This window comes from Magallana gigas, chromosome 8 (genome assembly GCF_963853765.1).
Source record: "Magallana gigas chromosome 8, xbMagGiga1.1, whole genome shotgun sequence".
Lineage (NCBI taxonomy): Eukaryota > Metazoa > Mollusca > Bivalvia > Ostreida > Ostreidae > Magallana > Magallana gigas.
Genome location: NC_088860.1, coordinates 47,722,499 through 47,737,915, shown reverse-complemented (window position 1 = coordinate 47,737,915; position 15,417 = coordinate 47,722,499). Strand labels below are relative to the sequence as shown.

Below are 15,417 nucleotides of genomic sequence, written 5' to 3'. Positions count from 1 at the left end.
AGGGCCGCCACAGTCATTGATGACGAGTACATAATGGAAACACTATGTATTAAAAAACTAAATATTTACTTACATATATTTACATTTTTCAGTGTCTTTGTCTGTGTTAACACTACGAATGAATTTTTAATTTATTGTCCAATATAATTCACCAATGACTACACTAGCATTCAAAATGTAATCGTACAATCGCTGAAAATTATATAGATATAAGTAATTATAAGGAATCGTTCTTTTGATATTAAGGTGAGCGAACACGAGTCAGATCTATCATAAAGACCTTGAGGTGAGCGAACACGAGTCAGATCTATCATAAAGACCTTCAGACTTCATGGGATTTAATCCCCCTACCACATCTGATCACTTTATAATACTCAAAGAATGGTTTCTTATGTCTTAAATAAATCATTATATATCTGTGAAACAAGTAGAAACTAATATTTCTGGATTCAAGATTTATCAAACCTCTTGGTGAGGAGCGGCTTTAATTGCTATATTTATCTACTTAAAGAATCCAAAATTACTGTCTTAAGTGTTAGATATAGCAGCCACTTATTTCCTCAGATGAAAATGTCTATCATGTTTCTTAATTTTGAAGTGTTAAGAGTTGTTAAAAGCCAGATGGTATACATGGAATGGTAGAATCAGTCTTTGTTCTAAACGTTTATAATTCGGTCACATCTAACACAGCCAATTATCCAAAAGTTTTGGACAACAGGTCCACAGTTTTCACCTACAGCATGGCCACCGATTTGGGGGGGAGGAGGGGGGGGGGGTAACTCCTGCAAAATTAAGTCTATGGAAAACATCTATCGTTCTATGTACCCTGATTCAAGATCACAAATAATAGAGGAAAAAACCTAATCTGTCGTTATTTATTTAAAAAAAATCAAGATTTAATCATTTCTATACGGATAATCAGAAATATTTACCAGCAGTTTTGACAATATTTTGAAGGCGACAGAAGACATTGAGGATGACGATTCGTCGAGGGTACTCAGTCTAATATATTATATATAATATTTTAGATATTTAATATTTCCTTGGTTGTTGGAATTAAAGGTTAATTTATCATACAGAAATGAATGAGATAGTTCTAAATCTATAAGATACATGTGTGGTATCTCATTTTCACGTGCTCGAGAGAGGAGATAAAGTACTATCAGTTATGACCAATAAGTTGTTTTTTTTAATTATCAGTTATGGCCAATAACAAAATTATCCTGTATTTCAATTTGATGATCGAATGTGTCAGACAGACATTACAAACGACCTCAATATCTCCAGCAACGAAATTCATTATCTTGATGTTTGTGATTTTCTACAAATAGGAAAACTTACATGTATCACTGTGTTCATTATATTTATTAGTACTCCGTGTCATTTAAAGATATCAAGCTGTCGGTTCAAATGTCCCTGACGTTTATGATAAAACGTGTGTGTTTTGTAAAGGATTAACTGTATTATGTGTACAGGGACACACAGGAGACAAGTACAGGTAACTAACTGGTAACTAAGAGGTAGGTAACTAACAGGTAACTTACAGGTAACAATCAGGACAGGTGACCATGTTCAACAACAGATGTCACACAAATGTTTTGATGTTAAATTTATTCAGAATATATGTAGACTACATGCAGGCCAGTTATGCAATAAAATTTCGTAGAAAGCTATATTTCGATCTACCTGTGAAATATAACCTTTTTGATGAAAAACTAATTTATTTCACTAATAACTTTTGAAATACTTTTCCAATTATCACTCAATATTATGTTATTATCATGTTATTTTATGTATCTTATTATATATACTAGTCATTGTATGCTTTTGTACAAAGGACCAGGGGTTCAGGGACTTTCACATCCGCCGCATTTAAAGGTATGAGAAAAACAAACGTAAGAGCGTAAGAGGAAATCATAGTTTATTTGTTGTTAAAAATTATATAGGTACATGATATTAATAAGATTGGGAAAAAAATGTAGAAATAGTTAAATCGTGCCCATATCACCTATCATTTGTAGTCCTTGTCTAAGATTGCACCATGAATTAATTATCCTATGGAATAAACGAAAGTTTTCACGCCTTGAATTATCTGGAAATCACAAGGGGGAGAAAAGTGAACAGTCCGAATATTGTATATTGTATTATACTCCTCATCTTTGTATAAAATCTTTCAATAAAAGCAGATATTAGTCAAAATTAAGTCAAACTGAACACGATAAAGAACATTTATTTTGTATTCAGCAAATACTATACTCTGTCCCGGGCTTTTCCTTCCACCGCTTTTTGCTTGATATTTCGATAACTAAAATACAGTACCTTTGTGTTAAAACTACGTTTATCCACTAATTTGAAAAATGTCCAGATTATCTGTTTTGAAACGCCCCCTCTACCGCTTCAGGTTTCAATACACATCCCCAAAAAAGAAAGTATACGGGGATTTTGCATTGCATTAGCCATGATTAAGCCCGTATGATAACGTTAAAAAATAGTGCGAGGTATTCCAAGTGAGTTCCGAATGGAGAAAAGATGTGAAAATTTCACATTATATATCTCTGTAAGAAAATTGTTTTCATTCCTGTGAACTTTCATGAGTGAAAAATGATAATTTGTCGATGAAGATATCTTAGATATTTTACTTTTTATCGATTTCAACAGCATTTCTTTCACAGGTATGAGGTTTTTTTAAATTAAAAATCAACAAAAAGTGGTGGAAGCAAAAACAGTCTATAGTACATCTTTTTTTAACCCGTCAACATTTAAGGAGGCTGTGTGATCAACATATTAACCATCAGTTCTACCTTAATTTTTTTTTATATTAATAAACTGAAGTTTTGAGCTATAAACTTGTACTTGGTAAAGAAAAGTTCAATATAATATATTAGCTTTGAATTCTGAATATTGTTTTAAAGATCTCCTTCTTAAGGAGATAAATTTAGCCTATGAAAATAGCAACGACAATTGAATTTCTTAATTTTTGCGACATGTATAAAATGTGTCCATGTATCTGATATGTTCTGTATCGAACTGAATATGATCATGAATATACTTTAATATACATGACAGTTGGTGTTTTCATTTCCACACCTCTTTTTTTTTAAAATACTGATCAAAAACATAGCTTAACATTTAAAGGGACTTAGATAAAAATAATATTTTTCAATTTTTATGTATAAAATGGTTTACTTGCGCAATTTAAATGATTGATCAAAATTTGAAAAATTAGCAATCAACATATAGAGAGATATAAGAATTCAATGTTATGTAAACAAAGCTCAAGTCTTATATTTGTTTACAAGTAATGTAATGTATGGAATTAACATTTCTTTGACAAAATGATAAATCAAAGAATGTCAAACTCTGTATTTTGCTTATAACTCAAAATTTGACTTTCAAATTTTGACAAAGCATTAAAAATAACCGAATTAATTATTCCAAACATTAAAAATGGAAAAATAAAATTAAAAGTTATGTGCTCAAAACGTGTCTAAGTCCCTTTCAAATTCATGTTTATCAAATCCCAGGTATGTTACAATGTCTACTCTGTAATATGATATCAATGCAAACGCACGAACGACCGCGAACGTTTGGTTACCCCAAGAGCAAAATAGATGTACTTCGCAAATAAAACCGGTATGTACCGGTCTGCAACTTCTTTATAAAGTAATACACTTCAAAAGTCAAGAAACTCTTTGTCTAAAACCGAGTTCACAATCAGTATATACTTTTTATACGCATACAACACGCGCACACCATCCCTATGCATAACCTAAAAACATATAAAAATGAAACAAACATGAAGCTTAAGCAGAAGAGAGTTACCTGGGAGATCGTCCGTAGATCATTAGACTCTAAATAACGTCCCTTCTATGGGAAAGAAAGAGTTTGAGAAGGATGACGGCGAATGTTCAGAAACTCAAAAGCCAAAAGATGTTGACAAAGAGGTTAGAGACGGGAATTGGCTGGTCGTCGTGGCCGGTTTTGTTATGTACTTCTGCAGCAGCGGTATCAGCAGTGTGTTCGGACTTCTATATATAGAACTGGAGCGGGAAACGGGATCGGAAATTTTGACTCTGTCCTGGATCGGTTCTCTATTCATCGGTTTTAGCTTAGACAGTGGTGGGGTATTGTAGGAGCTATACTAATGAAATTTTCTGTTTTAACTTTGGTTTAAGTAGAAATTAATAACCTTTCTTTGATTTAAATCAAAAAGCTCCATTTGTTGGGATCATCGCGAGATACTGGAGCTACTGGTCGTTAGCAGTGGTCGGCGGACTGCTATCCAGCATTGGATATTTCCTTGGATTCATCTCTACGTCACTTCCTGTCCTCTATCTTGGACTGGGCGTATTAAGCGGTAAGAATACCTGTACTTATACAGACATGTTTGTCAAGGAGGCAAGCTGGTCAACAAATCATCCGTCAAATATGTCTTTAATTCTTAAAAATAAATGAATTTACAAAAACCGATAATTTCGTAGAAATTAGATATATATATAAGGTATAAACATGGACACGACTCTCGTGTCCTATTAAAGTAACAAATGCGGACAAAGTTAACACACGGTGATAAGGTTTGTATTATATTTATCAGGACTGGGGTTCGGGATCTCTACCTTTGCCACAGTAGTGGTAATTGGCCACACCTTTACCAGGAGGCGCCCCCTAGCGTTGGGCGTGTGTACGGCGGGGGTGGGGGCCGGCATGATAGTGTTTCCTCCCGTGTACACACTGCTGCTGGAGATGTACGGACTCCGCGGCCTCTTTCTGATCACAGCCGGCCTCTTTCTGAACAACGCTGTCCTGGGTATCTTTCTCAGATCCAGTCAGAGGGATGTCCGTAAGTTTACTTCCGTCAAAGTTTATTGACCTACAATATCCTCTCTTATTCATAATTAATATATTTTTTATGATATGGTTTTAAAACTGGTATCTGTCAAATGTATTACCAAAAAGACATTTAAATGTTTATTTTTTCATAGAATTGGTATTGTCGAAGTAAAATTAGATTTACATAGCATAAAACATGATGTGGCAGATTTTTTGGTCGTCTTGTTTTCAGAACAACCCACCCAAACAGTAATGGAGGGCATCATCAATCCAAAACTAGTAAAATCGGGGAAGTTCGCCATCTTTCTTCTCTTCAACTTCCTGTATATTTTTGCCTTCTCCGTTCCGTTTACGTACATTCCACTGAGAGCAACAGAGTTGGGAATTTCCCTTCCGCTCACTGCTCTCCTGGTGTCGATTTCTGGGGTTACCAGCATGACTGGGCGCGTCTTGATTGGAATGATAGCCGGAAATCTGCCTCGTGCACGTCCTTGGCTCTTGCTTCTGTTTATATCCCTTTCCGGTATTGTCATGAATGTTGTACCCTTTGCGCAGTCGTACGTCACTCTGGCGTTCCTAGGAGCGGTCTTTATGCTGTTTACGGGTAAAATGTTTGGCAATTTTTTACTGCACTTTCGGTCACTATTAATCTTTATTTTAAGTCTGTATTCTCCATGAACGATAGCTTTTGCATTGTTATCCTCTCTGATATCAGGGGCCGCTAACAGCCTCGTTCCAGTGTTGGTGGTGGACATGTTTGGGACCGACCTCCTCGCCTGTAGCCTGGGTCTGATCTACTTTATATACGGGATAGGCTCCATGCTAGGGGTCCCAGTAGTCGGTAGGTGGCAGCGTGACACGTAGTTAACGTGCAGTGTTTATTGCATGTTATGTTTTTTTTTTTCATTGTTTTATTTATATTTCATAAAGCCGAAAGAGTGAGATATAAATAAAGGTAAATTAAAGATAGAGTGAGAAAGAGAGAAAGAAAACAGAACGAATGCATAGAGATAGCTTGTTAAGTATTTGCAATCAGAAGCTTTTTTTTTATTTTGATGTGGATCTCAGTTTCTTATATAACGTTAAATCTTACAGCCCTGGTTTGCGAGGCAGCAGGCGACAATCAATGGGCCTTCCACGTGGCGGGGTTCTGTCTGTACGTGTCGTCTGCTTTAGTGGTCGTCTGTAACCGTATGAAAACACCGGAAGGTTTCTTCCAGACGAATGATAACGTCAAAAAGATCCCGGATGTTGAATCCAATATGGAGGCTATTGACATTTCTGTGATTGACCTACCTGAACCCGTTGGGACCCCGGCCGCTTAAGTTACTGTAAACTTCGGCTGCATAAATCACTGTAAATCTTGGCAGCGAGTTTAACTTACGAAATAAAGCTTACAGTTATTAAATATGGTGTACTGTTTTATCATTTTAGTATGATTAACATAATGATTATTTTATCAATAAATACATGTAAGCTCTTATTTTAATCACGTGTTCCCTATTTTAATCACGTGTTCCCTAGAGACTTGAAGGCGACACAGGATTCAACAGATATAAGTGAAAATAAAACTTGTACATGTTTACAAAAAGGAACTTTTGGTGGTTAGCTATAATCATCAACAGAAAGTGTTTAATATAGATTTATATTTACATCATCCAGTGTCTTTGTCTGTGATAACACTACGTATCGATTTTTTACTATATAACCCATAATACAAATGACGCCAAATTGAGGCGCCGGCGGGGTTTCTTATTTATAGTTAAAGATTTAATTGTACGATGGCTTAAAATTATATAAATATAAGTAATAAGAAATCATTCTTTGAATATTATGAGGTGATAATTTCAGTCGGGGCGTGATCAAATCTATCATAAAGCCCTTCGGGCTTTATTGGATTTGATCACGCCCCAACCCAAATTATCACCTCATAATACTCAAAGAATGATTCCTTATTCCTTATAAAGGGTTGATATGTTATGTTACTGGAAAGTAATGTGCATTAAAATATGCTACTATATATAAGTGGTGCATGTATACTTGTGTAATACAAAGTAAAGCTAGTTTGCGATATACTTGGGTCAAAATACGCTGTTGCTCGGGTGAGCAATGTGGCCCATGGACTCTTGTTAATCTCACTATAATTTCAATACCAAGCCTGTTATAATACCACCGTTATAAAAGAAACCATACACCATTTTTGGTTTTGTTTTGGGTGTATTCCATTCAAAAGATTCATGTAGCAATTTAGCAATTGCAACCAGGATCTTATCCCGAAAAATCCTACTGAGTACATCAAACATCATTCTGAATAATCAGCGAGAACAAAGCATTGCAGAAAATAATTTCAAAATTTTATAGAAAAATATATCACGGTAATGATGTGTATACATTTGTTTACGGGATAAATGGCCGTTATTATGCATAACTACTGTTAGTGTCATCATGGTCAGTTTGTCAAAAGAACGGTTAGTGATATTCGATATTGTAAAACATGATATCGAGTATTCAAGCAATACATGTATCAAGAAAACGATGTAACACACATGTATTGAAGGTTTTACTGTACAGAGGAGTTTCCGTTCATTAAAAGGGGGGAGGGGGTATTAAAAGAAGTATTTTTTAATGAATTAAGAAACTGTGTGAAATTTCAGCGATATGCAAAAGAGGTTAGAAATGTAGAATTTAAGCAAATTAACTTCAATTTATGTTTTATATTGTTAATTCTTAACAATGCAAGATGTAATGGTGTACATCTTATTTAGATTTGCCCCAAGGTCGTACCAAGATAATGGCATTATTTAACCGGGTGTAGTTCATGTCTGACGCATAACAATTATCATTATCACGAAAAAAAACAAGCACAACTTAAGGTTAAAATTTAGTCATTTTCTACATTTCTCCACCTAAAATTAAATTTCTTTATTCAAAGCATGTCCTGGGTGCACAGGACGTCTATAAAAGAAATAGGTCCGTTACCTGGATTTATTCGATTGAGCAAGCGTGGTGCGATGACTTCCGGTGGTGTCCCCTTGGAGGGGGGATATGGGTGGGTGGTCGTGTCTGTCCTATTTCTCCAGTATATTATCATGGCGGGGATTCAAGGATCAGTCGGAATCATCCACACGGAGCTGGTCAGCGAGACCTCCTATAGCCTGTCTGTGATTGGTTGGATTGGTTCTCTAATGATTGGACTGTGTACCATGTCCTGTGAGTGATTGACAACTATTCATTCTTTCTTATATGTTTCTTTCCTTTCTCTCTCCATTTAGTTCTTGGATTCGAATTCCTCTCCAATGATGTTAAAGTTTAAAGCTGTAGGAATATTTTGTTCAATACCCATATCCTCTAGTCTTAAAGAAAATTTAACTCATTGTGACTTTTGTTCTCCATTTTGAGTGCATTTTGCATTCATGATCTACCTACATGTATTGAGTAATCTTTACAAGTGCCAAAATGATTACATCATCATTTTGGTACCATGTGTACATTTATGTGTACCTGATTTACATGATTTAAAACTTTTGTTTTGGGATATTTCTTTTTACATTTTAGCACCATTTATATCAATCTTGACGAAATTTATACCATGCCGGATTCTTGCTATCACCGGAAGTTTACTAATGAGCCTGGGATTCCTCTGCGCAGCCTTCACTTCGTCAGTTCCGGTGCTCTTCTTGTGTCTAGGAATACTCCCTGGTAAACAACAGAAGTATAGTTTACATATCGTGCCTAAATTCTTAATACCACATGATTTTTGGTTTTCGTTTGGGGCTTTACATTATTAAAATCAAGTTAAATTTGTTTTCTTCATAGATCAACTTAGACTAAGTATTTAGTACTAGCATATGGTTTCATTTCAAATATGCGTCTGATTTGTTAACAACAGGTATCGGTATGAATCTAATCTCCTTCTCTTCCATCATGATATTGAGGGGATACTTCCTGAAGATACTGCCCCTGGCGTACGGCATGTGTCTGGCGGGGGTGGGGGTAGGCATGGTCAGTTTCCCACCATTCTATGTCTATCTACACGTGACCTTTGGACTCCAGGGTAGCTTCCTCATCGTATCCGCCATCTGTATGAACAGTGTGGTCTTCTCTGGACTGACTATACCAACAAGGACTCAATCTCAGAGTGAGACACGTATACATGTCTCAGTTTTATGCTTAGATATATTTCTATCACAGAGTTAACTTAAGGAAATACAAGAGTTTAATTTACGGTAACAAAGATTATATTTATTGTTATCGTTATTTTATAGTTTCTTTTACTTTTATGCAAAAATAGTGTAAAGTACTATTTTTCAGTATTTAAAAATTTGGAATTTGATTTTTATGATTTATTAAACGAAAACTGCCTAGACGGAGGAAAAATCTAAATTCTTTTCCTGTTTTTTTTCCACAGGTTCCAGTATTATTAATAATTTGAAATCAATCTGTTCTAGAAAAATCCATGGAAAAAGGCCTCTCCCTAGGGGACCTGTTTGACTTTAGTTTGTTCAAATCGTACACCTTCGTCATGTTTGTGACAGGCCATCTTATCTTTAACATCGCTTACGCAGTGCCCTTCACGTACCTGCCAATCAAGGGCGAGGAGACGGGGTTCTCGGAGCAGTCGTCCGCATTATTTATAACAGTTCTCGGAGCCGGAAGTTCGGTTGGTAGGATATTATTTGGATGGATGTCGGGGAAGTTTCCGTTGATTCGTAAGAAAGCTTTCCTGGTCGTCATGGTGTTATCGACTTTGTCCCTACTTCCGGTGTCCTTCACTAGCTCCTACTCGCTAATCATGGTCTGCTCGACAATATTTGGAGCATGCGCAGGTAAAGTGCACATACAGCAAAAAATGTGACGAAGTTCTTTAGAAAGTTAATGCTTAATCTTTCTCGACTTTTTCAAATAAAAAAAAATCTGTGTCGTGCAAACATCCACTCTATAGCTCACCAGAGGTCGCGCTTCACAAGCTTCGCTTTGCTCTGTTAACTACCGATGTACAAAATTTTTGTACAATTAAAAGTGATGGGCAAAATATTTTCAAAATCGATGTATTTACTTGTTCTACATGTATCTATTAATATGAATGCAAGTAATTCAATTCAAATCTGTAATACTTTTATTCAATTTGATTTTAAAGGGGAACTATTTTGCGGAGGTAAAAATTCTGATCACATGATCCAGCTTGACATATTTTTGAAAGTTTTAAAAATTCAGTTTCTGCACGCTCTCGATTCATCGTTGATTTTACACAAATTAGCAACAATGTCGTCCCCTATGCTAATTTGAACTTGCTAACAAAGTCTTTGTCCATTAATATCCTCTATTCAAGCTGATGGTACACGAGAAACAAATCAACAGTGCCATGTGCTCGCCACGCTTGTTTTGATCACGTGACAGACTATTTTCTGGTGTTGACAGAGGTGTAAGTAAAGCGTGTGTAACACAACCTCTGGTGAGTGAATGAAATTCACCATGACAATTTCAGAAGCCTTTTTTAAAAAAAAAAATATTTCTAATGGTATTGATGCACGCTTATCAATTGTAAAATTGCTTGAATTTTCCTTGGATTGTAAGTTGATCCATTACACAATTATGTTGCAACATTAAAAATTGAAAAAAGTAAAATTTAAAACAAATTCTGATTTCCAGCACAGCAGTCAGTTTACGTGGACTATATCTGACCACTGACAAAGAAATATTTTTCCCTGTTTCTTTTCTTTCAGCTTTCAACATACTGTTACCGAGAGTAAATTTTGAGTGAATAGGAAGTCAGTAGGAAAGAAAATTCGTATCATTAAGTTCAGATTGAGTTTTTGGTTTTGTTACGTAAGTAAACCTTATTTTACAGCACTCATTGTGAGTGGGGCTTTTTAAAAAACATGATTTCGTCATTTTCAGAACAATTTCTATGACGTCATTGGTCTCACAACATACGGCATGCGCATTTTCAATTTCCCTTGTTTCCGTGCACTTAGTTTGTCAAATTTCCTGTTTACCAGGAATCATACACACGGAAATTCCAAGCTTCCTGATTGGGCTGATCGGGATCGACAACCTCCCTAACGGCCTGTCGGTGGCCTACCTACAGCAGGGCATCGGGTCGCTGGTGGGAATCCCTATTGCAGGTCAGGGTCAAAATAATCAGCCACACATCGTACTAGTATATTGTCAAATGATACAAATGTAAGCAGTGTAGTAACTGGGTTTAAATCCTAATATATTTGCAAATTGAATTTCACCGTTTTGATTAAAACAAGGCACTATACTTTTCAAAATTTTATAATTTTTAAAATTACCAGTTAATATAAAATCAATCTAACTGCCTTGACATACCCTTTAAAATTCATCAAAACAATTAACGTTCGCCTGCAAAAAAAAAACCCACAAAAAACCCTACAAACAAACAACTGTCATTTAACAACCAAAAAAGCCCTCTAATGTTCAGATTTGAGCTGATGTTATTGTTATGTTTTTCTCCCCATTTATTTGTTTCGTACTCGTGGTGTTTATCTGTACCTGTTTGTTTTATGACAGAGGCGGTCTGTCGGAGGGTGGGTGATAACGCCGCCTTCGTCTTCACTACCGTGGTGTGCGCCCTGGTCCTGGTTCTCTTCACCCTCTCCCTGTATCTACCGGAAAGGAAACCAGAGACACCCAAAGTACCGCACATACTCCCAGAAGTCCCCAAACCGGAAGTATTTGTAGTGACCATGGCGGAAACTGGACCGACGGCCGCTTAGGTTCATGTTCTATCGAAGACTGTGTGTGCATTTGGAAAGTTATACACAATTTGTGTTGTGTGTTATTTCATGCAATGGCATTGTTATATTTTGGGGTTTGCCTTAAACGATTCGTGGCATTGTAAGACTCACTTATTAGGAGTGATTGACATGATATAAAATGTTAAATCTACATTGTAAACTTAATGCTTTGAAGGTTTTCCAATAGGAATTCAAGTGACAAGTTTGAGTAATTAAAAGACGATAACACAAAATGAATTTTTGTTTGTTTTACATTGCTATTTAATTGGCTTGAAAAATGTCTGTATCGTACTACGGTGACTCTCCACGTGACGACACAACCTTTGTCCAAAACTGTCAATCCGCTCCTTACTTCGATCAGCTATATGTATTTCTTTTTAGAACAATTCTTTTTTTTTACAAGAAAGATGAATTAAATAAGACCATTTATCAATTGTCTCGTCAATAGAAAATTTTACGTATAATTATGCGAAACTTCTTTTCTGTCTTTAAATCATAAACCTTCAACCATTATTATTGCTCAAGAAAAAAACAAATATATATATATATATATATATATATATATATATATATATATATATATATATATTGGAGACATGGCCGCAACAAATAACAATTTATATCGTTGTTTCTTTGTAATCCGTCACATCCACATCAGCGGCTGTGTAGAAATCGCACATACACTGTTACATACATAATAAGAGAGGGTAGTTTCACCATGCACCGAACACCCTTGCATTTTTCTCTATGATCACGCATCAATTATAGTCCGAATATAAATAAAATTTGTTCTATTAAAATTAGGTTTTCCAATTGCTCAATTATTGAAAAAAAATCGGGAATTAATAATTTGATATTGAATTTCTTTACCGTTAATGGAGTCGAAAACTAGTGACGTAATTCTATTATTTAGGAGCTCAAATCATCTAAAAGGATTTTAAAAGTAGTTTCATATTATCAGATCAGGAACATTAAGTAGTTACCATCCAGCAATAAAGATCCTTTAAATAAACAAGCATATGTCAACCAAATAATAGACTGATAATCATTACATGATCAGAAATTATCAACAATTGATTATAATAAAGTATTGTAATTAGATGTTATTAATCCGACAAACAATTAACAGATAATCAAATCGAATCTAAAAATGAATTACACACCCTAATATGTAATCAAAGATAGTACTAGTATGTAATTCTGATTGAAAAATAATCCGTAAAATAGTCATATCAAAAACAAAAGTTAAACTATATGTTATAAAAAACATAAAAACAACATATAAATAATATATAAATTGGCATAAACAACAAAAAATGATATATTTTCCAAAAAATAATCCTATGATATACGACCATGAAAACATAACAATAAAAAAATGCATTCCGAAGAATAAACATCAGAACATGTAATTAATCTAAAATTACATGTAAGTATGACAGATTATTAAAATCAAAAGGAAACAAACGCTCCGGGTGGGGGGATGATCACTCTGTACAACTAATATTTCCTGCTACAGAATGCTGGCCAACCATTGAACATTTCGACAATCTGCTGAACTTAACTTGTTTTTCACAATCTCAAGTTGTTTCGCTTTGGCTTGTTTTGGTTGGTTACTTATCAGCTGTGTATAGTGTATACTAAGCTAGAGTCTTCCACAGAATCAACACACACTTGGGATTTCCGCGGCCCTGCCGGACCTCACTGCACTTATTTAAGGGCATTCGTAGAGCGCTGATATTCCAAGAAAAAAAGCTGGATGAATAGGTTTTCCATTCACTTACAATAAACGATCATTTTTGAAATCTGATCTACATTCTTTCCAAGAAAACATTTATTGGAAAACCTTTTTTTGTAATAATACAATGCTAGAGGATATTACAAATTGGACCAAATAAGTGCTTAAAAAATTTGTTTTCCATCAAATTTATTGATATATTATCTATCTTTACCATTTTCTATAGTCTTGCTTTCATTTATCACTGATTGCAATATTTATATTTGTATACGACATACAAATACCACAGCGATCTCTTTGGAAATATATCTACATCCGGGAACTTTTACAATGCTCTTTTTATTTTGACAAAACTCATATAAAATTTATTCATTTATACCCATACACCAAATCAGACAAGAAATACAGTTCTTCAGAATGATCAAATAGAACGCCGATAAAACTTAAGAAATCAATCCGGAACAAGGATTTTAAAATACATCCATGTACATGTAAGGGTGGTGAGGGGTCGGGCCTGAACATATGTTTGAAATACTATAAAATGGAAGGGTGATAACTTTAATTAAAAGAAATATTTTGGAGGAGGTGTTTCTGATTATAATTGTGTGGGTGGAAGAGGGCGGGGTTTAATTAGCATAAAAGGAATAGTAACATTTTATTTCTTGTCAAAAAAGCTGGACTTGCAATGTCCATAGACTTTCAAACGTTTTAAACATGGTACAAACATAATGAAAAGCTGAAAATGATTTATTCAAAATCAAAGCATCTTCTATTACATTGTTAATATCTAAAGAATATTGCCAGGAATTAAAGCCTTTTCACAATAAAATGCCACAGTTCTATTAGTCATTGAGGTCGGTTTCTGTGCAATTCTATACCGTTTATATTTTTCTAATAAGGGAATAAACCTACCATATGATGCAACCGCGTATTTATTGCCTGTTTTGAAATTTCATAAAAGTAATCTACTTTCCCTTTACCAGGTTGAAGCAACCTTCGTTTTTGAAGGTTAGATTTTCCCTCAAAAGTTGGAGAATAGATGTTAACCCAAACTGTTTTTACAAAAACAGTGTTTCTTCTTTCATTTTGATAGGGATTGATGCGCTGATCAGTTGATTGTAATGAAATGACTTTTTGTTCAATCGTACTATAAGGATCTGAATTTTGAACTTACGGCTCAGTCAATATTTCAAAAAGTGTATTACTAGTTAGGGATGTTTCAGGAATGTTCGATAGAAACTCAAATAGTTGTCGGAAAAAGCAATTTTATGTTGAAAATTGTGATTTAGAGAAACATTTGCTAGCACTTGTTTACAGTGCTTCAATGTAGCTACTAGGGAGGGACATGTCTGAAGGACATGATGTGTCATGTCTAGACAGTTGCGTTTTAAGAGAAATAATTTACTCTGATATATGATAAAACATGTATAAAACTTAAAATAGAGAAAGGTATGCCGTAAACAAGTCACAATATATGCACGGCCACAAAAACATGTAGTAAAGTCTGAACGAGTTTCGCAAGGACGAAGTGTTGGAAGTTTGGTTCAATCCGGAGAGATCCGGTCGGTTATTATCTAGTACATAACGAAGGAGCCTTAACCCGAGGCAAAAGATGTTACAACACATACAGAACAGTTGTAAAGACTAGTTTCTCAGAACAGGGGAATAATACTCTTTTTATTAAAAAAAAAAGATGGTGGGGGGGGGGGGGGTAGGAATAAAATTTACCAGCTAAGAAAAGTATATACTTGGACTAAGTCAATGCATACTGGTATATTTACATTCAGTGTATTCATGGGAAATTGAAAGTCGCAGATATCCAAAGCAAACAGAAGGGGACAAATACACTTAGCCTATTCATGCGCCGTGAGCACAAATATAACGTCATCACGCGTTTTGAGTATAAGATTAATTGAAACGTTCAGACTAACATAACCGTTTTGATATGCAATTATGAACTACTCTGCAAAGTTTCTGGCACCAGATTTTGGTCGCGGAAGCGAACTAAAGAACATGTAAATATGGCTGTTCCATGTATGTTTCATATCCCAGACTAAGAGTAGGTATAATGGCTTTTAAGTGACGATA

At 35.0% G+C, this 15,417-nt stretch overlaps 2 protein-coding genes across 2 annotated transcripts; both read left to right on the top strand.

The window, feature by feature from the left end:
* The first annotated feature begins 3,794 nt into the window (after positions 1-3,794).
* On the top strand, positions 3,795-6,238 carry LOC105339377 (monocarboxylate transporter 12). The gene is made up of 6 exons (XM_011444901.4): positions 3,795-4,119; positions 4,214-4,357; positions 4,595-4,840; positions 5,063-5,434; positions 5,546-5,671; positions 5,926-6,238. The coding sequence occupies exons 1-6, from the start codon at positions 3,870-3,872 to the stop codon at positions 6,153-6,155; spliced, it is 1,368 nt and encodes a 455-aa protein (XP_011443203.3). The 5' UTR covers positions 3,795-3,869; the 3' UTR covers positions 6,156-6,238.
* Positions 6,239-7,748: 1,510 nt separating this feature from the next.
* On the top strand, positions 7,749-11,828 carry LOC105339374 (monocarboxylate transporter 13). The gene is made up of 6 exons (XM_011444900.4): positions 7,749-8,040; positions 8,386-8,529; positions 8,720-8,968; positions 9,279-9,656; positions 10,830-10,955; positions 11,365-11,828. Exons 1-6 carry the CDS (start codon positions 7,764-7,766, stop codon positions 11,568-11,570), a joined length of 1,380 nt encoding a protein of 459 aa, XP_011443202.3. The 5' UTR covers positions 7,749-7,763; the 3' UTR covers positions 11,571-11,828.
* Positions 11,829-15,417: the final 3,589 nt, after the last annotated feature.